This window comes from Brachyistius frenatus, unplaced genomic scaffold, assembly GCF_029030835.1.
Source record: "Brachyistius frenatus isolate BFR_SWC_R1_liver_20210118 unplaced genomic scaffold, ASM2903083v1 Contig_64, whole genome shotgun sequence".
Lineage (NCBI taxonomy): Eukaryota > Metazoa > Chordata > Actinopteri > Embiotocidae > Brachyistius > Brachyistius frenatus.
In genome coordinates this window covers 1,992,501-2,014,372 of record NW_027210663.1, presented here as the reverse complement: position 1 = coordinate 2,014,372, position 21,872 = coordinate 1,992,501, and the positions used below count along the sequence as shown (strand labels likewise).

Below are 21,872 nucleotides of genomic sequence, written 5' to 3'. Positions count from 1 at the left end.
TTTACTTTTATATTAGTGATTTTAATTTGCCTTTACCTCAGGACATAATTAATATTCCTTCTGTGTCACTGACACAGTCACAGGGTTAAAATGCAGCACATTTGAGGTCATCCCACACTTTTATATATCCCAAAACAGAGCCAGACACCCAAAATATGTCAATGCTGCCTCTGACTGCCACTCTTCATTTTAGTATCTGATTGTCATTCATATTCAAAAGAATTGAATCTCCATTGCAGACTAATGCAGAGTATCAAGCAGTCACTACTCATTTTCTTTCCATCATTCCATCATTGAAGTGCACATTACAAAAGCATCCACCCTGAAAATGATTCAGCGTAATTACTTGCAGATAATTGTCCATTTATCAGAAGCCACACACCACGATCATTAAATCATCATCATAAGCACAGGGACATCATTAAATGCCCCTGCAACGTCTTCACATCACTATAATATCACTATAATATGCTGACATATGCTAAAACAGCTGGAGGAGTGTACCGGAGGAAAGCCAAAGCCTTTAAAGTATCTGTGTATTTTGTTTTGCCACTGAGTTTCAGCCCCTTCAGTATTGCATTACATCCTGGAAAGTCATCATCTCAGGACTGACAACATACCATCAACTCAATATTTGTCTTAATTAGCAGAGAGAACAGAAGAAGCGAGTATAACCTCCATCAGAAGGAGGAAATATTCTCGAGCTTACAGATTTTCCTTTATTACCAGTTGAAGAGAGACACCCATACATAAACACGGCTATGAGGAACACTCATGGGTTTGAAAAACAGATGTTGCGAGACCATTTTGGTGATATTTTTTATGTATGGCTGTAACTTTGATTCAACATCTGATCCACCACTCTGGCAGTTTTATAAATAGCCTCCTAAGTTTGAACAGAAACGCTGGTTCAATGAGTCAGACATGAAAGGCGTGCTAGATTTAACTAAGGCCTTCTCGTTAGAGTAACAGTTGATAACTTGCAAGATTTTTTTTAAAAAGCACATTCAAGCCAAGATATTCTATTAATTTACTATTTAGTCTGTCAGTCTGTGCCTCTTAAGATTTCAATGCCAGCTACTAAAATTAACAGCATTAATCATTTTATTTATACAAATACAATAACATTTTAGCAGTGATTATCCTCCATACCATAACAAGCCAACAAAGAGTTTAGGGTGATGGACTGTTATGAAGAGGCAGGTGAAAATTTATAGTTGCTGCACACATGAAATCTTTACAACAGTGTGACAGATGGACGCAATGACAAAGAGCAGCAGATGAACCAGAATCCTTTTATGTACAAGCCGGAGCCACTCTTCTTAAAGGCATCTCAAAATAAATCACCCAGAGGTTGGAATTCACAATAAAATAAAACAAATTAACGGAAACCGTGCCAAAAGGTTGTAACGAGTGACGCGCAATTCAGAAGGATTCTAATCATAGTTTTTGACAGTAAAACTGGAAGAAATGGGGCAAAACAAATATGACCGTATCTACCAGAGATGATCACTTTTCTATATTGTGAACAGCTTCCTCCTTCTTCAGCCAAACAACATTTTCCTGAGGCATCATCTATTGTGCCCACTTGGGTAGCCCATATGGCTCAATATATAATTTAGGACATCATAAATATACAATTCCTGCCCTCCTCTGAGTGAACAGACATGGGTATGAGGATCCAACAACACTTAACACAGTCTGTTGTGCTCTATAAATCCAGCATGGCATTGAGGTTTTAGCAGAGCAGTGCTACTGGTGTAATGCCTGTGACACACAGCTGTTAATTCAGACTGACGACAGACAGGTTTCTGGCCGACTAATGGCAGATGGGGCTTGAATCCTTGTTTTATGGAGATAAACTATACCCCCTGAGGAAGGAAGGAGATAGAGGGGAACAGAAAGGGAATAAGGAAGGATCAAACACTATTGGCAGGATGGCAAAACAACATTTTAGAGCTTATTCAAAATGCTCTTATCTCTGAGCGATTGTATCATCTTCATAGCTGGAGGAAATTTTTGCCTATTAAGCAATTAAAATTAATCAGCAGAGCAAGCTAGAAAAATGAAATCTGAAGGGCTCAGTCTTATTGTGTCACCAAAAACCATAGAGAATAGTCAAGCACAATTGGATATTGAAAATGGCTTTAATCACACTAAATTATTTTATGTTAAAGCTCAGCATCTTTTAGCTGAAATTTAGCTTTAATTTTGTTGTTTATAAGTTTCCACTGTGAGCTTTCTTCCTTCCAAATAAGCATTTCAGCCCGGGTTTCATGTCTGTCATGAACATAAGGGATGTTATTTTGTTTCATACTTGTGGAGGAGCATGTGTGCTTCTGTTCCCTCCCAGTTAGTTTCCAGTTCATTCTCAGGATCATGTCTGCCCTCTAATGGCTGCAGCAGGCAACAGTGCACAAAACTATTTATGATAATTGGAGGAGGATTCATTTGGTAGTGGTTGCAGCTGTGAAAGGCCTAAATATACATTTGGGAGGTAGCTTTTGGTTACTAAATGAAGCCTGGCAGCAGCAATCATTGATTCTGTCACATCATCAAAACATTTTAAGGACAAAAAGTCTTCACGGATTATGACAAATGTTTGTTGCTGAGTGACGAATAGCAAGAAATGACACATAGAACAACCAATGAGAGCTGCCCTCTAAGTCCCAGCAAATGACATGTGACAGCCATCAACTTTGTCCCTACTGTTTAGATAAACACATGTTAGTCATACACTCTTGGCTGGGCTCTGTCCTGGCTGAGTAGGATGATCACATATTGTCCTGGTGTGAAAGCAGAGCAGGTAGTCTCACAGGAAGAGGGGGGAAACATGGTTTTTATGGCTCTGCTCTGTCTGCTGCTGCTGCGGCCTGGCTTCAGCGCTCTAATGACATCTCCATTGGACGAGGTAGGTGGAAAGCTGCGGGTGAACAGGAGCACTGCGGTTACTGATTCCACTGCTCGGGACTTCTGCAAAGTACATTGAACTCTTCAACTTCAAACTGTTTATCATCCTGTGAAAATCCACAACCTACGGAGAGTCATAACTAGGATTTTACTGGATTTACATGACGACCATTAACAAAAGCCTGAACATATATTTGGTATTTTCATTTAGTATTTGGGCCACACATCTAAAATAGGGCTTAAAGCTGCTGTTTCTAAATGAACCACAAATGTTGTTTGTTCCATCCAAAAGCTTTTTCATCATTCCAGCAGTCAAAGAGACATAGTTTCCTATCCTGCTTCTTCTCCTGACACCTCAGGTATGTGTGTCTACGGCAGATATAATGCAATGGGAACATTATGTACAGTAAAATACAATCTAACAGTACTCGTTTAAGTGTTTAAGCAGGTTATTGGTGTGTGTCTCCACTGTGTTTTCTCCTTGCCTCACAGTAAGTGGGTGGCTGCGTCGCTCAGCTCTGATGCCTGATATCACACATCTGGAGCTGCTGGTGGTTGTAGGGCCGGATGTCCAGCAGGTCCACAAACAGGACACAGAGAGATACATTCTCACCAACCTCAACATTGTAAGTAAATGTTAGCAGCCGTAAATTTAATGGAAGGGAAAGGGTTGTAGGACAAACTATGAATTGATGCTGTTGGCAGCACTGTAAGTCTGCTGTAAGGAGGAATCAATAAATAATGTAAGACGAGTAAAAAGAACACAAGTCTGAGAGAAAATATGTTCGGATGTTTAGTCAATGAAATGTTTCCATACCCAGCTATAGAGTGCACTGCAATTCTATAGTCCCATTACACTCTGGACATGATGAAATGTAATAATCTGACTTATTTTCCTATTTCCACCCAGGCCTCTGAGCTGCTGAGAGACATAACCCTGGGTGCCAACATGAGGGTGCACCTGGTCCGCATGATCATCCTGTCAGAGCCAGAGGTAAGTGGTCCCCTGTTACAGCTCAGGCTCAATTTAGAGTCAAGTTCATGAATGAACAGATTATAGATTAGATATTGCAGTGATCTGTATATAATATATATAGATATATAATGTACTGTATATACTGTGCATTTTATATTTTTTACTGCTATTTACTGCTATTTTATTGCTTTTCTATTATTCTATTATTATCTTATTGCTTCTGTATGCTGCTGTAGCGAAAAAAATTCCCCTCGGGGATTAATAAAGTAACTACCCAACCTAACCTAAAAGTCCTACAGTTCTTTTAAACAGACAGTAGAATCATCCTAAATTCAGTGTTTGGTCGTATTAGTGGTGCCTTACTGCTCTTGTTTCTGTGTTCCTTCTTCTAGCCAGAGATCCAAATGTCCACCAATATCACCGCTTCTCTCAGAAGCGTGTGTGACTGGGGAAGAAGGATCAACCCCTCCAATGACACCGACCCGCTACACACTGATTTTCTGTTGTACATTACAAGGTTTGTGACCTGCACAACCAGATATGGCTTCGTTAGAAGCAGAAGTTTCACATTTTATAGGCATACAAAAAAAATCGGTTGCTTTATGTGTAAAATCACTAACAGGTATGACCTGGTGCTGCCTGATGGCAACAAGCAGGTGAGGGGAGTAGCACAGCTGGGCGGGGCTTGCTCCAGTGACTGGAGCTGTGTGATCACAGAGGACACAGGCTTCGATCTCGGGATCACCATCGCTCATGAAATTGGCCACAGGTAAAACATAATCAACAGTGAACCGACAGTACAACATCTGTGTTAAAGTTTTATTATAGCTGGTGTACCATCTAAGTGATGTCTTGTTTTATTAGTTGTAATTTCCAAATAATTATTGACATGATGTGTTTTGGTAATTAAAAGGAAAGTAGACAAAGTATTCAACTTGTTTGAGTTAATTGTTGTTTGGGTCAGCTCTCAGCAAGCCAGGTAAACATACAAAATGCAATTTGTTTACAGGCATGGACACAATTTAACATCGAGAGATGGATAGAGTCCAATAATAAATTGAAAATGAGTAAAACTACAAATTAAATGGAGCTTTTCTTTCTATTTTCCATTTAAATTAAGCAAATTTATTGAGTTGTACATTACTAACTTAACACGCTGCAACAATATTTGAGCATTTTTAATCGCTGTCACAGCAGGTAAAGCCCTAAATTAATTTACTGAAACTGGAAATTTGAAAATACTTTCAAACGTCACCAGTCACACAAAGTAATCTTTTAACAACTTCATAACAGAAGTATCCTTGAATGACAGATATTGAATTTAACTTAATTTCACCCAGTTTTGGCATCAACCATGACGGAGTAGGAAACACCTGCAGCAGGAGTGGCTTCATGATGGCCTCTGATGGGGGCTACAACAGTGTGGATTTGACCTGGTCCACCTGCAGCCGGCAGCAGCTGCTCACATTCTTCAGGTGGGCCAACCTGTTCAGAGCAGCTGTGCATGAAAATGTCTTTCATTCAGCATGTAGACCAGGCACTGCTTAAAGGGCATTTCATCTAAAAGTAATGTTCTCACCTCGGATGCCAAATTTGCTTTTAATTTGAAACTCGTTAAGTGTAGAGAAACTGTTTTCAGTGTGGTACAGTGTAAATGCAGTAGTTTGGGAATGAGATGTCACATGCATTGGTGTTCCCAGTGAGTGGAAAGCTGAATGTGTCAAGGATCTGCCTGCAATGGGAGGCTCTCTCCAAGACTGGAAGCCTGGGCTGTACTATGGCGTGGATGACCAGTGTCGTATCGCTTTCGGTAGCACTGCGAGAGCCTGCTCCTTCACCAACCCTGACCTGGTACGTCTCCTGTAATACCAGCTTGATCCCACCAGATGGCAGTTCACATCACAAATATTCAATATTACCTGATTTTCAGTCATGTTTGTAATCTAGTTATTCTTTTCCAACAGCCAGCTTGTCGTGTTCTGTCTTGTCACATCAATCCTGATGATGACAGCTCCTGCAAACGCCTCCTGGTTCCCCTCCTGGATGGGACAGAGTGTGCTCCTAATCAGGTAGCCTACTACTCTCTGTGTTTTCACTGAGTAATAATGCTGCAATTATTTTCCCAGAGAGTCGCTATTTACTAAAACTCAGCCCAAGCACGTGTTTCATGAGATGCGATCCTCTCTTGCAGTGGTGTCTAAAGGGGCGTTGTGTGTCCCCAGATGATCTCAGCGCCCCCGTCGTGGTCCATGGTTCCTGGTCCAGCTGGTCTGACTTCTCCTCTTGCTCACGGAAATGTGGTGGGGGGGTCTCACTTCGTACACGACAGTGCAACAACCCAAGGTAACAATTGTGATGCAAGCATCAAACGCAGAGCTGGAGGTCTCCTTGACAACGTGTGATTTTGGAAAATGTTGTCATGTCTGATTTTTCAGACCTGCTTTTGGAGGGAATGTCTGTGAAGGTCCAGATATTGAGGCTGAACTTTGTCACCAGCGCGTAAGTTCCTGGCATCTTTGTTTACAGTGGGCCTCCATACAGTAGATCAATATTATTTACTCAGTGGATCATTGTACCTGGAATCATCCCGGTTTTTAATGATCTTTTGTTTGTAGTTCAGTTTGCACTCCCACAAGAAGTCCCAAAAATATAAGCATTCATTGAACGACTTGAAATCAAAGAAGTAGCTTTATTTAAAATCAGTGGTGGATACTTTGTACTTTCTACACCACTACATTTATTTGACAGCTTTAGTTAGTTTTAAGACAAAGATTTGACACGATAGATAATATAACAAGCTTTTAAAATTCGACACATTGTTAAAGATTAAACCATTGTTTTCCTACCTGTTTGTATTCTGACATCATATAAAAAGCAATGTGTAGTCAGGGTCACATTCCAGATGTCTGAGTTATTAACAAGCTCCACTAAATACCAATGATTTTTCAAATGATCCAACAACTTACCAAAACTCAAAGATAGGATGAAAAAGTTGAAAAAAACTAAAAACAGATTTGTGTTTCAGAACTTTGGTTTCTCTTTCTTCCTCTCACAGTAATCATCAGACGACCACTCATATTGATCTGCTGTCCCTGTATATAAAACTGGATATAAAGTAGTTCAGAGTAGCTTCACCTGCAGCAGCTACAAGAGTAACATACTTCTTACACACTGATGCTTCATTAATAATAATCTCATGGTTATATTTATATGATTATTAGTCAGAGGTACCAAACCAGGACTTTTACTTTCACAGTTTAGCTACATTTTGCTGCTAATACTTATTTACTTTTCCTTAAGTATAACTTTTCATGCAGGACTTTTAATTGTAATGAAGTATTTTTTACAAGGCTTAAGTAAAGGATGTCAATACTGCTTCCATTAATGTTTGAAATTGAGATTATGCTCTTGGAGATTCAAATTCAATTCACTTTCCCAAATGTCTCTTCTGTGATTTAGGTCTGGGAGTGCAAATATTTCAGTAATGATTCAGACTTAATCAAAAATCCATAAACGTTTTTCTTACCACACATGTTGTAGCCTTGTGAGCGCATCCAGCTGGATTTCATGGCAGAGCAGTGTTCCCAAACAGATCGCCATCCCCTCTACCTCCAACCAAACATTGCCTCCTTTTACACCTGGATCCCCGCTCTTGGTTTTGCACAAGGTGGGCCTGAAAATAAGTAAATATTAAAGGAGTAAAAATATGGGGTTTTTTTCTGAAATTTTGTTCTTATTATTGTCATAACCAGGGGATGAACAGTGCAGATTTACGTGCCAGTCACAGGGAGAAAACTTCATCGTGAGTCGTGGCTCTCAGTTTGTGGATGGGACTCGCTGTGAGACCGATAGCTCACCTCCATTTGGCACCACGGCTGCTTGCCTGAGAGGCAAATGCCAGGTAGAGACGGCTAAACGAGAATAAAAACGACAGGAGATTCCAATCTTAATCTGTCTCACTTTTTTTACGTTGAGTCTCCTGTGTCTGTTCAGCTGTTTGGCTGTGATGGTGTGCTGCACTCTGGGAAAGTGAAGGATGTATGTGGGGTGTGTGGTGGAGATGGATCATCCTGCAGTTTAACATCTGACTCCTATAGTGGTGGTAAGGCAAAAGGTAACAAACAGAGTTTGGTTTTATAAGACAGTAAATTGAATATCTTTTGGTGTAGACTGTTTGCCAGAAGAAATAACTGAATAATTATTTTCAAAAATAATCAATAGTTTTATTAATGTTAGCCCTAAGTACTGCCCTGTCCTCCACAGGTTATAACTCAGGCTTTCTCTTTCAGAGTACACCACCTTCCTCTCTCTGCCTGTAAATGCCACACAGGTTCACATTGTTAACAGCGCACCTCTCTTCACTCATATGGGTGAGTGGCATCGCTGCAGAAGACATTTATATTTCTACTGCACCACATCAACAGGACCTGGCAAACTTGTTTCTGGCCTTTTGCGTCCACAGCTGTAATGGTCGGGGATCAGTACGTTGTGTCTGGAACAGGCACAATGGCACTGAATGTGACCCATCCCTCCCCGCTGGATGAAAACCGCCTTGAGTACCGCCTTCATCTCACGCATGACCTTCTGCCTGAGATGGAGGAGCTGCTGCTGCCCGGACCGCTGCAACAAGAGATAAACATACAGGTCAGGAGAGGGAAACATACATTTAAAACTGATGTCACATTGTAACTGTGACATGAACAGAAAAAAGTCAGCTCTGATGTATTCCAATGAACTGTAAAAAATATTTTATTGATTGTAGGTCTATCGCAAATATGGAAAAGAATATGGAGACAAAACAAATCCAAACATTAGCTACCACTTCCACGTACCTACCAGGAACAGCGACTCGACAGACATCGCACCTAAAGGCAAATGGGCTGTTGTCACAACACCCTGCTCAGTCACTTGTGGATCAGGTACGTGATTTACTGATGAGTTATGTCATCAGAAACTCGTGTTGGCTGCTTTGTTTTAGGAGCCATTGATCTCTCAGTCAGCCCCTCTAACCTGCGGTGTCCCTGAAGGGTCAAATTTGGGTCCAATTCTGTTTTTAATAAATACGCTGCCTCTATCTTTAAAACACACAATATTACCTCTAGATTAGGTTGTCGACTTCACTACTGGATTGAAAATATTTATTCTGCTGACGTTTATTTTTATATTTAAATGCTTACAGATTCATGCTTATGTATACCGTCAGGTCTTGTTTTGGCTTCATATTGTTTGAATTAATTTAATATTTCTCTTTGACATTTTTGTTTAATTTTGTTTTATTGCTTAATTTGCTTTGACATCCAATTTTTTTTTTAATCCTGTCTGATTTGTTTTAATTATATCCTGAAGTTATGCAGCACTTTGGTAAACATATGTTGTGTTTTTAAATATGCTATATAAATACACAGACTTGATTTATATTGAATGGCTTTTACAGATTAAATCCCAAACAGGAGGCATTTATATAATAGTGTGTAGCAATACAATTAAAACCAACCAAGTGTTTTTGTTTTTACGGTATTGCAACTATGTTAACTTTCCCCTCTTTACAGGTGTACAAAAGCATGTATATGTCTGTGTAGATGAAGTCGCCAACAACCATTTGGAGGAGCACAACTGTGAATCGCCTCCTCCAACCGTAACACTCCACACAACCTGCCAGCTCTCTCCCTGTCCCCCCAGGTTAGGTTCATACCAGTTTTATTTTTTACTTCACACTGACATTCATATACAGCTCAGCATGAATGAGAAAACATGAATAATGTATTATTTTACAGGTGGGATGCAGGGATGTTTGGGCCTTGTAGCGCCTCCTGTGGTGGGGGAGAGAGAGCGCGTCCTGTAAAATGTGTTCAGAAACATGAACTCGATGTGTTAAAGGTTCCAGATTCAGAATGCCCCCCTGATACCGCTCCACACCCTGTTGAAAAATGTAACCTGCAACACTGTCCTGCCAGGTATCAGTCTACACTATGTTGATAATTAGGTGCCTAGGTGCACCAAAGACTATGAACGGTTTGCAGCTGCTTCAAATTGAGTTTATATGTAAAAAAAAAACAACAACACTTATGTGTGTTTACAGATGGCGTGTATCAGAGCTAGGGGATTGTTCAGCAGTGTGCGGACCAGGAGAAGCAAAACGAGTCATTTCATGTGTCCGACCAGAAGATGGTCAGAAGGTTGAAGTGGATCAAAGCTTTTGCTCAAAGCAGATCAAACCACCTGATTCTGTGCCATGTGTGGTGGATGTCTGTCCCATTGGCTGGGAATCTACGGGGGAGGTAAATAACTAATTGACAACAATTCATTTCAAAACGTCCAGCATGTGTAAATGTTGTCTTTCTTAACCAGGATCAGCCCATTCTAAAGTCTGGTTTGTTACCGCGCTCCAGACAGGCTCCTGTGTATGTGTGGAGCCCTGTGATCAGCCAGTGTTCAAAGACCTGTGGAAATGGTAATGGTTATGGTCATCCTTCACTCAGAAACAACACATCCTCTTCAGCTTTAGTGACTCAAAGCCAAATGCTTCTTTACTGTAGGAACCCTGCAGGTGTGGTTTTCTTGTGTAGATCACCAGACCAGACTGGGGGTGCCTGACTTCCACTGTGATGCTTCTACCAAACCTTACCCTCAATCTGAGATATGCAACACCTCTCCCTGCCCTCCAGTGTGAGACATCATACTTAACATGCATATAAGATACAGTATTTTGGGATATTATAATGCAGTGTTTCTCCGTGTTTGTATGTAGCATGTAAGCAACAAAATATCTATTTAGGTAAAGACATTTTGTTGTTTAAAATAAGGTTTTAAAATTACAGCTGTATTTTTCTTTTGCAACAACCAGGTGGCGCTCTAAGCAAGGAGTCTGCAGTGTAACCTGTGGAGGAGGGGTGACCAACAGGGTGCTGTACTGTGCTAGAGAAGCAGAAGGGGAGGAGGAGGTTGTGGAGGATTCAGAGTGCAGTGAGTTTCCCAAACCCACAGCAGTGGTTTCATGTAACACCCACAGCTGCCCAGCAAGGTAAATCACACAAAAATAAACACACACACACACACGTGCACACACACACACACACACCTCTGAAATCTGTTTTTGCAAAAGTAAAATCATCTCACCTCCACTGTCACTCATCCAGGTGGAAGGTTTTCCGGACATCGCCCTGCTCTGTGTCCTGTGACCTGGGTGTGGCTCAGAGGATTGTGTCCTGTGTCCAGTTTGTCCAAGCCAAGGAGAGCATGGTGCCAGAAGAAAATTGCCATGCAGCTGTCAAACCGGCCACCACAGTGCCCTGCCTGGTGCAAGTGTGCACCTTCAGGTGGGAGGTGAAGCCATGGAGCCAGGTACAAAAGACTGGGGGATCAGATGAAATCGGATTAGATTAAAATGGTTAATGGATATAAGAAAGATGAGAATATTTACTGTGATGAGTCGACTGACAGGAAAAAAAATGTTTCTTCATGCCTTCTGTTGCTGATACTGAGACCTGTCCTTACCTACCAAGTTGTGTTGCTCTCAAGTGTTCAGTACCCTGTGGATATGGGATCCAGTCCAGAGCTGTGTCCTGCATGGGACCCTCTAAGCCGGAGCCCCTCAGCCCCCAGTTTTGCATGCACATGCCCAAGCCAATCACCATCCAGGGCTGCTACACGGACAGCTGCAGAGAGGCGCCGTCCACATCAGATGTGGGCCTTGCAACACATACTGACCTCACAGAGAGACCTCGTCTGTCTGCCACTCTGACCCATAAAGATAGACCACAACATTTTCTTTCAAGTCCAACAGAGGCCATGACCATCCCACCGACCACCACAGGAATCACCCCAACCCTTAAACCCAGTTAGTAGAAGGATAAAAACATATAAGAGCTTATCAGGAGCTGAAGGCAGAGCATGATAATAATAACAGTGTGTGCTCTCATCCAGGTGCATGTGGACAGCTAATCCTGGAGGAATCAGGCACGGTGGATTTGACAGATGGACCCAGACGGTGCACTGTATCCATAGGTCGACCTCTGGATGAAGTCATTCACATCAGAGTGCTGTCGAGCTCTTTGAACTGTGGGAAAAGTATGTTTCATTAAATTTGTAAATGATGCAGTTACCTAAGCAACAGCTATTGCAAAAAAAAGAAAATGTCTGTAACTCCGTGCATGTATTCATACAGAGGAGTTTGTGGCATTTTTTGACCGACTGGCCTTCGTGAAGAAGTGTGCACAGGCAGCCCGTAGCGAGCTGACCACCAGAACCAACATCCTGCTGGTGCGTCAAAATCTGCTCACTCCTGGCAACGGGGTTGTGTTTACCTTCAGTTCACAGAAAAACATGAAGAGGAGCCAGCATCAGGGTAAGACAGCATGTACGGTCCTTATATGGAATGGCACCTTTAAGGTTCAATATGTATATTCTATACTGCCTCAAAAGATGGGATAATGTTTAATAAAAGGGGACGCCTGTTTGAGTGAATGTAACTATAAGTGAACTGAGTCCAATGTTGGAGCCTATTGCAACATAAGGGTTCAAAATGTATTGTACAGAGATGTATGAGATCGTGTGAAAACTTCTGCACAGTCTAATGAATCCAATACAAGAGCCTTGCAATAGTGAAGCGGAAAATAAGTTGAAACTTAATGTTCTTTTGTGTTGATATAGAGTCTCATTGACTCAGTTCAGTAAGATTTTCTGCTGTTCATGGTTTTGTGTTGGATTGTGTTGTTCTCTTTACCCCCCTCCACCTCCCCCATTTCAGGTGGGGAGAGGTCAGCATACCATAGTGTAACAAAATACTACAGAACTGTATCAGCAGCTGAACCAGTCTCAACAAATATTCAACATTTTGAGCCTCACAGATGTTCTTCTCTTTGCCGGGCAATTGAATTGACATGCATTTGATTGTACAGGTGATATTTTGTTCACCAAACATACCTCACATTTGTCCCAACAGACTGCGACATTCAGCTGTTTTCCCCCAGCGGGGTTTTTGAGAATCCAGTAACGTCCAGCACCAACCACACCTGTCGAGTGCTCATCAACGCCCCTCCCTCAGTGAAGATCAGGATCCAAGCACTACACATAGGATTAGTATTCAACGCCACCACCTCCCAGTCTTCATACATCATGGTGAAGCTTTCGAAGACGTGTCGTTGTTTCAGTATGCTGCATACTCAATAGGAAAAAAGTGTAATAACTGCTGCAATATTCTTGTGTTTCTTGTTCAGATCCGGGACATGGACGTCTTAAAGACCAATGTGTTCAAAGGTCAACAGCTGTTTCTGTGGCATTCCTCTGGAAACATGGCTGAGATTGAATTTCATGGAGATTACCTGCATTCCAAAGGGAGCTTCAGAGCTGAATATTCCTATGTGCGCCACTGATATCAGATATTTTTGAGGAGGTTTTAATGAATTTATATGTTTAACATTTCTTTAGTTTGCAATATGTAGGTTTTTGAAGCAGCAATTGACTTCTATTCTTTTGAGTAGAAAGAGTTAAGCCTGGTCCTTTTTCATTTGATTGTCATACCTCGGTGCTAATTATTTTGAGCTGAAATGAATAATAATAATAAACAAACTGAAATCTTCAAAATCTTTAAGTCAAGTGGGGACAGAGTAATTCTGATGACTGAAGCAGGAACTGCTTAAGTATAAACAAAGAAAAAAATATTTATGCTATAACAATTAGCAAATATTATTTTAAAGTTCACACACACACACACACACACACACACACACACACACACACACACATATATATATATATATATATATATATATATATATATATATATATATATATACAGTATGCATAGTATATATATATATAAAACACAATATATTAAAATATAGAAGTTCCATCACAGAGAATTGCTTCTCATGTCAGAGGCAGAGCATTATTCTTCCCACAACAGGTTCCCTTTAGCTCCAACACAATCAGTACATTGCACGTCTTTGCCAGTGTGGCAGTCTGCCAACGACTGGGTTCGTTTCCAGCTCCCATTCAGCCCGGCGGGAAACAAACCCCTCGCCGGGCTCCTGTGTGGTATCACTGCTTGGCTGTAGCTGTGTCCTCCAGGAGGGCTCTCATGTCCAACAGCGCATCCTCTACAGCCTGGGCAAACTTGGCAGCATTGGTCTCCTCGCAGCTGTTGAAGGCTGTGATGGCAATGTTGATGTGCTCATCCATGGGATTGTAACACACTCCGTAGCCATCTGGCACCATTGGACCTAGACACATCACAGAGTCTGTCTTGGAGCCAACCTGGAGACCGAGATGGGAGAGATGAGGGCAAACACACAAGTAAACAAATATGACAAGAAATAATCATTCGCTCTGCAATAATACACTGTTGGTTTTCTTAGATGTAACTATACCTTGCTGGTGGTGAGATTATAATGATTAGCCACCGCAAAAGAGGTATCCATGAATATCTCAGGTATCGAGGTCAGATCTTCAATACTCTGCCTCTTCAGTCCGAGGAGGTGTCTGTCGATGGCCTGTCCGTGAATTGCCTAAAAAAGAAAAACCGGATGTGTCGAGCTGAGATTATTCAGATGGTTAAAAAAGAAAAAAAAGAAAACGATTTTTCTATTGACGAACTCCAGCTCTCACATTGTATACGTTTTCCATGTGTGTCTGAACGGCCTTCTGCAGCAGCGCCAGCCTCTCTGTGCTCTGTGGGGAACATTTACTACTTAGTCACACATTTTACACGTGGTGTACATGTGCACGTTTATTGTAGGACCTCTGTGATTGAACAGTACCTGCTTAGCTGGGTCTTGCATTGCTTGGACAAACTGAAATGAGTCTACAGTGGTTGCACGGATTGCATCAGTTCGCCCACATTTAAACATTCTTAACGATGCACTCTCATAGGTAGAGCAGCAAATATTATACATCCTAGAAGTCAGAAATAGCACAAAAGATATATGATAAAGCATAATATTGCTATGACGAGCATCATTTCTCACTACAAGAAGGGGTTTCTTACCTGAAGTAGGCAAGCTGAAGAGCCATTTGCACAAAAGCATCTGGACTCAGCTTATGTTGCTTTGGCACATTTTTTCCAAAATGAGAAAACACAAGCACCTTCACATCCAAGTCATGGACCATTCTGACAAAACAAAGAGAAGAGGGGGTTCAACAAAATGTCACCAAAGCCAAAAAACACCAATTATAATGACCATAACTGTACTTTACATACATGTTCATATTTTGTTTGGCATTCTCGATGTCTCTCTTGATCTCAGGTGTGATGTTAAAACGCAGTTTCTGAGGCATGGGCAGGGGAATCATGGGAGAGCGAACTATTTCAGTCTTCTCCCTGTTGAGAAAATGTCAACTACTCAGTTAATATGAGTTCATTTAAAATCAGGGAAAATACTCGTCTAAAAACTGACAGAAACTTACATGTATTTAACAACGTAGTCGACGAGACACACAATGGGCGGACCCTCTGCAGGCGCATGTTCATACACCAGTCCAGATGTACTGTCTTCACCGACAATAAACTGAGGATGATTTACAAGTGCATTCAAATTCTCAGCCACTGTCATTGTCTTGTTTATTACTTCAAATGATAAATCATTTCTTTCAGACTGACCTGCAGTGTTTTATCAAACCAGCGGTTGCCGCTGTTCCAGCGAGCTCCTCCTCCGTGGAGCATCTGAGTGGCCACGCGGCTCGGATACAGCTCGTCCGACACCCGCGGCATCGGAGCATCCAAACAAACTGTGAAGATACTTTTCTGGATGGCACGGACCGACTCCTTATTTGTCTTATCTGAGGAGAAACAAAAAACCTTAAAGAATAAATCTCTTTCTAAAATAGAATACATCCAGCTGACACCAAGTTCCCCTCGACTGCTCACCTTTAATCAGGTTGTTATACGCTTTTCCCCAGGTGTTGCGGTGCTGTGATGTAAGGATGCCGATTGGCTCCTTGTTAGTCTGCAAAGAGGAGTTCCAGATCTTCTCCAACTGCATATAAATCTGATCCACTGTTAGTGGGGTGCCATCGCTGTTGTACACATCCAAGACAAAGAACTGGGGGAGAAAGGCAACATTAATTTATACAGAGACGCAGTGTTTCTTCAGCCACTGCACAAATGATAATAATGACATTATACAATTAGTTGCTCTTCAAATGCCTGGTTGAAACACTGAGAAAAACAGCAGTGTCATCTAGAGCACCTGGAAGTTGTGGACCACAGTGATGTGAGTGGGAGGTGTCTTCCCAATGGCGTGATTTACAACAGTATCTCTCCTTGGCCCGGGAATACGACAGGACGACAGGATCTGGTAATACTGGTCCATACACAGCGGCTTCCCACTCAAATACTCCACAGGCAGGGTATCGCTACAACACAGTTCCTCACATTACTCATGTGCCAGTTATTATGGTAATGAGCTTTACATTTCAAAACAGTATTTTGTTTGCATTAACTTCAGGGACACTCACGTGTCAATCATTTTTTTGAAGTCCAAAACTCCAGCAATCAGTTTGGCAGCAAACCTGCAGAGAAAAAGTAATGATGTTAGTCATATACATATGACGAATACATGGTTTATATTGTATCAATGCCCCACAATCACTGTTTATAGACATTATAAAATTCATGTATCAGTAATCAAATCTGATTTGAGACATTCACAAGTGTCATTCCTTACTACCCTATAGTAAAACTGCACCCCTAAAACTTTTATATACTATATTATGCACAAATATTATAATTATCATTATCATATTATATTCTAAATTGTGCATTATGTCTCTGTGGGGCCACAATGTTCACTGCATATCCAATGGGTCACAGTACTCAAAAACAGCTGAGTAATGGTGTGAGCAGCTTTAAATAGCCAGCATGTGGAGGGAAGGTCAGCTTGAAAACCCAGCTTCATACGAGCTTGTTTATACTGTACTTCAGCACAAAGTAAATCACATTAGGAAACAGCTTTATGTCGACACATATTATCAGACTGTTAAGGTTTTTAAATGATGTAGCTGACACCCAGGAAATTTGCTGAATATATTATTATTATTATTAGATCAAATAAGACTCTATTAATCCCACAGAGGGAACATTTTTGTTGTCACAGCAGCATAGGGACACAGTTAGGAAAAAAAAAAAAAAAAAAAAAAGGTAAACACACAATAAGAAAAAATGACAAAGTACACATACAATCAAAATAAGATAGATACAAATATTTTTTTAGAAAAAGTATAAAAAATAAAATAAAACCAATGTATAAATACACACACACACACAAACTATATACACAAAAATAAATAAATACACCTTGGGGCGAAAAAGTGTCAGGTGCTATGACATACGGTGCTACATTATTATAGGTTGGTGTTGACCAGTCTGATCAGCCGTCGGGACAAACGAGGGTGCAGCAGTCTGTAGTATGGACTCTTCTTTTAGGTGGAGATATTTTGTTTTTTGTGACTGGTTCACCAGAGGATCCTGGTTTCTCACCTCATCTGTCCTTGGCGATCGTGAAAGATCATTCGAGGCAGGACAACTCCAGGACTGGTGTAAACTGCTACGGGCATACGGCAGTCTAGATAGGCTGACTGCATCCACCACTCTGACAGCTACACAAACACAGCAGTATTCAGACAGCAGGATATGACATTCATACAACCATATAAATATCTAATACAATTATCGATCCAGATTAAAGTCTTTCTTATTATATGTATTTACCTTGATTCAAACTGAGCAGAAAGTGTCCCATAGTTTATTTAATCAAGACACTTTCAAAATTTCCCATCTATCAAAGATGACTTTTTGCCCTCATCATGTCCACTCTGCTTAAATAAGTCAAACGAAACCAAATATCTACCCAGTTATCTGTCTTGCGAGCCCGTCGTTCTAATTCTTTCTGAAGCCTCTCTCCCACACCGCCCTTCAGGAACTCCTGCACCAGCTGCCGTGTGTGCTGCAGCTCCTCCTCGCTGACGATGGGCTCCAGAGCGGCCAGGTAGCGCTCAAATGTTTGCTTCAAGGGTGGCACAGGCAGTTTAGGTAAACCCTCCTGGTGCACCAGGGACCTCTCTGGGATCTGTGTTACTGGTCTGGCCGGGCGACATGGCTTCACCATGCCAGGCCGCAGCTATGAGAGGAGATGAACATGCTCAGTACAAACTCACCTCTGACAGAACAAATTACGCTGGCAAAATATAAGGAAAATAAATCTACAAAATCTAGATTCACAAAGTCTAGTCACAACTGTTTAACTGTGGTCAAGTATTGTAAATGACGACATCACTAGAAATGTCTCACTACACTGACACGTAATCTCACTAGTTAAACCAAGTGGTTAATTGGACTACAGGCCAGACAAACCTCAGTTGTCAACATGTTGTTAAGTGAATGCGATCAGGCCAGGAATAGTAAAAGACTCAATATAAATGGGTTGAAGCAAGAACTGGATTCAGTTTCAACAAATACAATTATTTACAGAGACATATACGTAACAGGAGGATATTTTGGTTCCTGAAAACTGACACCAATACAAAATAATGAAGCAGTTATTTGTTTGGACCCACTGGTCCAGCTTATAAATAGAAAGTTCACAGTTGAACTTTTGGGTTGGCAGCTAAAACAAACACATGAATGCAAGGAATCTATCTGCGCCATCACGTTTACTACTGAGTATCAATACTAAGTTCTCTGATTTAATGACAATAAAATTATAACATAAATTCAGAGGGGATTGTATTAAATTTAAGTATTCATTAATGAAGAAGTGATGGTATTTAAATTAATATGAATAGACCCAGGTTTTAGTTGTGTCATGCCAAGCCAATGAGAATACAATACACAACTTCCGGTTGGCATTATCAAAATAAAACCATTATGACCTCCTTCTGTTCCAGTGTTTTATATTATTATTACAACATACCACTACAAGGAATATATAAAAGTATGGATAATACATAGGGGGAATTCTATATCGACTAAAAGTGCTATTATTTAGCTGTTTCCGGTGTCCCTTCGGCAGCGTACGCATTAACTTAACATTATTAAAAAAAAAAATGCTGTCGGCTACATGAAGCTAACATCATGTTAAATGCTTCATTTGGAGCTGCTAAAAAGGCACTAAAGTATAATGCTACCATAAAAAAAATAAAGAACATTTTTGAAAGCATACACGAGTTAAATGTTCACCTAATATCGTCACATTGTTGTTGTCCTGTACAGCGCCCCACCCCCCTGCACTGTGTCTGATGCCGTAAATCCAAACGTACCGTCACCGATTTTGAAATTACGCACTTAAAATACATGTACAAATATTATATATTTATACTTACCACGGCCCTGAAAAAAACACCCAACATATTGTCAGACAGACGCACTAAAGCCTTTCACTGTCCCGGGAACATAGATGTCAAATCCTCGGGCAGGCATGTCTCAAGGACAAGCAGCACACTGTCTGTTATCAGCTGCTGTCCGCCCCCCCTTGGACCCACCGAGCAAAGACAAGCTCGCCACCAAAAGTCGTGATTTTCCAAGTGGAGTTTTGGTACATGCGAAGACTGCCGCTTCAAAAACATTTCATCCAAAATCTTCAAGCATAAGGCTCCTTTACAGACATAGTTTATTGGAAGAAATAATGGAATCCAATGATCCATTAATTTTAGGCTGTTAGAAGGAATAGGCCTGATGGATGATCTGATGATCTATAAGGAACTACGTAATGCAGTTATCTTTTACTTTTAGCTATGCTGGAGTCATAAATTATATACAATCCACTAGAATGGTAAAATAATGACAAAATACAGGGTCACTATAAACCCCATAGATGTAGGTTAAACACTTTTGCACACTTTTGCGCACACGTAGGGATAATAAAGAGATAGCCTATAGCTTTGGCCGACTCATTAGGAGCAGAAGTTGCAATTTAAATCCAATACATCGGTGTTTTTTTTTTTAGATTGTTAGTTTTATTGATTAATCAAAACAGGCCCTGATATAAATAATACATTTACAGAATGGTATTCTGCGTTGGGCTGGTGCATGAGGCTGTACAGATCTTTACTGGCCACATGATGGTGCTCGTCCAACATCATTACCAGAGAAGCAACTCATTTCTTCAGGAAATACAAACCAAAAGAGAAGACTCCAGTTACCCCAAACTAATCACCAGAAAATAGGGTTTAAATGAAAGATACAATTAATTTATACTGTGTGAAGAAGTTACTTTAATTGGCACGAGGAATGTCAATGCGCAAAGGCAATCGCAAATGGATATGATAGCTCTATATACTCACATTTCAGCGATATTTTTCAATAACAGAGCACAGAGAGATAATTGCAGTCATGTCATGGTTTATTTGAAAGCAATAAAATAAAACGATACAAAGAAAAACAATCATACAAGTCAAAATGCTTCGATCGCTCTTGTCCAACCGCTGCCCGTTAACAGTGTATGTTTTAAACAAATTGTTTGAGTGGCGAATATTTGCTCAAGGTCCGTCTGCTGCCAACTCACAAACTCAGATAGTCCACCTGAACCCAACACTGAGATCAGGTTGGAGATGTTTGTGCTGTCCAACTGGTCCGAGTCTGAAGGTGAATCATCATCACTCCTCATCCTTTTACATGGCACTGGCTCAAAGTCTGGCAAATAAAACTCTGGATCAACAATATGATAACTTGTGTCCATCCTCCGCTTTTTAGCGTAGCACTGCGCGCCCTGCAGCTGTTTTGGCTGCGCGCAACAGTCTGAGTGGAAGTATCCATTCGTGACAGTAGTCACCACATGGGTGTCCAAGTCCAGGACAGTCTTTTGGTTGGCTTGTGTGTTTGAGATAGGTAACTCCCAGGTGGACTTGTCTGCACAGCTCCAACAGGCTTCCGAAACCATGAGATCAGAGTCACTTGGTGAAACCATTGCGCAGGCAGATGCGTCTTGGTGCGCCACCTCTGCAGGCTGGCCGTTGGGCTGGTGCACTCCGCAGTGCCAAGTGTCCGACTCAACCCCAGTAAAGTTGTAGTAGAAGTCATCAGCCAACTCCGTAAAGCTCCCAGTCAATTCAAGGTATTCTTGCCTCTCGCGGACTGCAGCTACATCCTCATACGGATGCGTCCTCTGCGTTTGCGACAAGTTTTTGCTCATATAAAACTGCCTGGCGTTTCTCAGGACGTACGTTACCAGTAAGTTCTTGTGGAGCTTGATGCCTCCTCTCTGCGTCCTGGAGCTTTGGATTTTCCTCAAAGAAATGGAGATCAGATTCTGTGCGTCAAATGCACACTCCATCCTCAACCGGACCACCCTTTCTTTCCTCTCAGTCTCTCAAATCGTTTGCTTCCTAACTGGAGAAATATTTATGTCTTGAGTTGAGATTCCTACTAGATTGGTGTAGACTCTGTCCATAGCGCTCCATGTCTTCCCAGTAAGGGCATGGATTTGCAACTCTCATCTTTCCTTGCCACGCCCTCACGTAGACATTGTCCAATGGGAGGGAGGCGGTGCTTCTGTTATACGCAAATATCACTACTAGCCTCATTCAAAATGCACATAGGAGCGAGCATGCTGCATTTCACTAAATCTGTTCTGATCTTTTTAAATCTCAGAGCATACTAAAATCATCAGACTTTATTGTCCATGTAGAGCAGAACAGAGTACAGTGGGATAGAAAACAAAAAAAACAGAGGAGTCTAATAGAATAAAACAGAAGATAGCAATTACAATAGAACAGCATATTATACCTATAGAAAGTAAGAGTAAAATATAGCAGAGAAGTAGAACAGTGTAATGGAAAAGAATATATAAAATATATAATAGCATACAAGTGGAAGAATATAGTAGAAAACAGGATAGTAATAAAGTAGATAGTGAAAGAATATAATAGAACATAGAGTAACAGGAAGTAACAGTGCAAACAGAAAATAACAGAACATAGCATGTGGTGATAGTCAAATAGAACAGAATATAGCTTTGAGTAGCATAATGAGAAGAGAAGAGGAGAGGAGAGGAGA

The 21,872-nt window shown here is 41.0% G+C and overlaps 3 protein-coding genes across 5 annotated transcripts; 1 reads left to right on the top strand and 2 right to left on the bottom strand.

The window, feature by feature from the left end:
• The first annotated feature begins 3,360 nt into the window (after window positions 1–3,360).
• On the top strand, window positions 3,361–13,401 carry adamts13 (ADAM metallopeptidase with thrombospondin type 1 motif, 13). 2 transcript variants are annotated; one of them, XM_069706748.1, is made up of 27 exons: window positions 3,361–3,536; window positions 3,821–3,904; window positions 4,279–4,403; window positions 4,509–4,655; window positions 5,227–5,361; window positions 5,587–5,737; window positions 5,851–5,955; window positions 6,109–6,229; window positions 6,322–6,385; window positions 7,427–7,553; window positions 7,668–7,787; window positions 7,880–8,000; window positions 8,176–8,256; window positions 8,349–8,530; window positions 8,649–8,805; window positions 9,436–9,565; window positions 9,661–9,840; window positions 9,966–10,164; window positions 10,235–10,337; window positions 10,423–10,552; window positions 10,731–10,907; window positions 11,023–11,227; window positions 11,405–11,723; window positions 11,810–11,953; window positions 12,051–12,230; window positions 12,828–13,003; window positions 13,102–13,401. In XM_069706748.1, the coding sequence occupies exons 1-27, from the start codon at window positions 3,432–3,434 to the stop codon at window positions 13,255–13,257; spliced, it is 3,924 nt and encodes a 1,307-aa protein (XP_069562849.1). In that variant the 5' UTR covers window positions 3,361–3,431; the 3' UTR covers window positions 13,258–13,401. The 2 variants fall into 2 exon arrangements, with proteins under 2 accessions (XP_069562849.1, XP_069562848.1); XM_069706747.1 differs by having other exon boundaries at window positions 6,078–6,229; window positions 7,639–7,787.
• A 53-nt stretch (window positions 13,402–13,454) lies between these two features.
• On the bottom strand, window positions 13,455–19,353 carry LOC138625666 (carnitine O-acetyltransferase-like). 2 transcript variants are annotated; one of them, XM_069706749.1, is made up of 14 exons: window positions 19,202–19,353; window positions 17,731–18,000; window positions 17,361–17,479; window positions 16,340–16,393; window positions 16,072–16,237; window positions 15,750–15,924; window positions 15,483–15,661; window positions 15,290–15,390; window positions 15,084–15,203; window positions 14,871–14,993; window positions 14,644–14,779; window positions 14,492–14,554; window positions 14,254–14,391; window positions 13,455–14,140 (listed from the first exon to the last, which is right to left on the bottom strand). In XM_069706749.1, the coding sequence occupies exons 1-14, from the start codon at window positions 19,226–19,228 to the stop codon at window positions 13,925–13,927; spliced, it is 1,887 nt and encodes a 628-aa protein (XP_069562850.1). In that variant the 5' UTR covers window positions 19,229–19,353; the 3' UTR covers window positions 13,455–13,924. The 2 variants fall into 2 exon arrangements, with proteins under 2 accessions (XP_069562850.1, XP_069562851.1); XM_069706750.1 differs by lacking the exon at window positions 19,202–19,353 and adding an exon at window positions 19,059–19,078.
• A 524-nt stretch (window positions 19,354–19,877) lies between these two features.
• LOC138625667 (immediate early response gene 5-like protein) lies at window positions 19,878–21,297 on the bottom strand. Its single transcript, XM_069706751.1, has one exon. It carries the CDS (start codon window positions 21,148–21,150, stop codon window positions 20,272–20,274), a length of 879 nt encoding a protein of 292 aa, XP_069562852.1. The 5' UTR covers window positions 21,151–21,297; the 3' UTR covers window positions 19,878–20,271.
• Window positions 21,298–21,872: the final 575 nt, after the last annotated feature.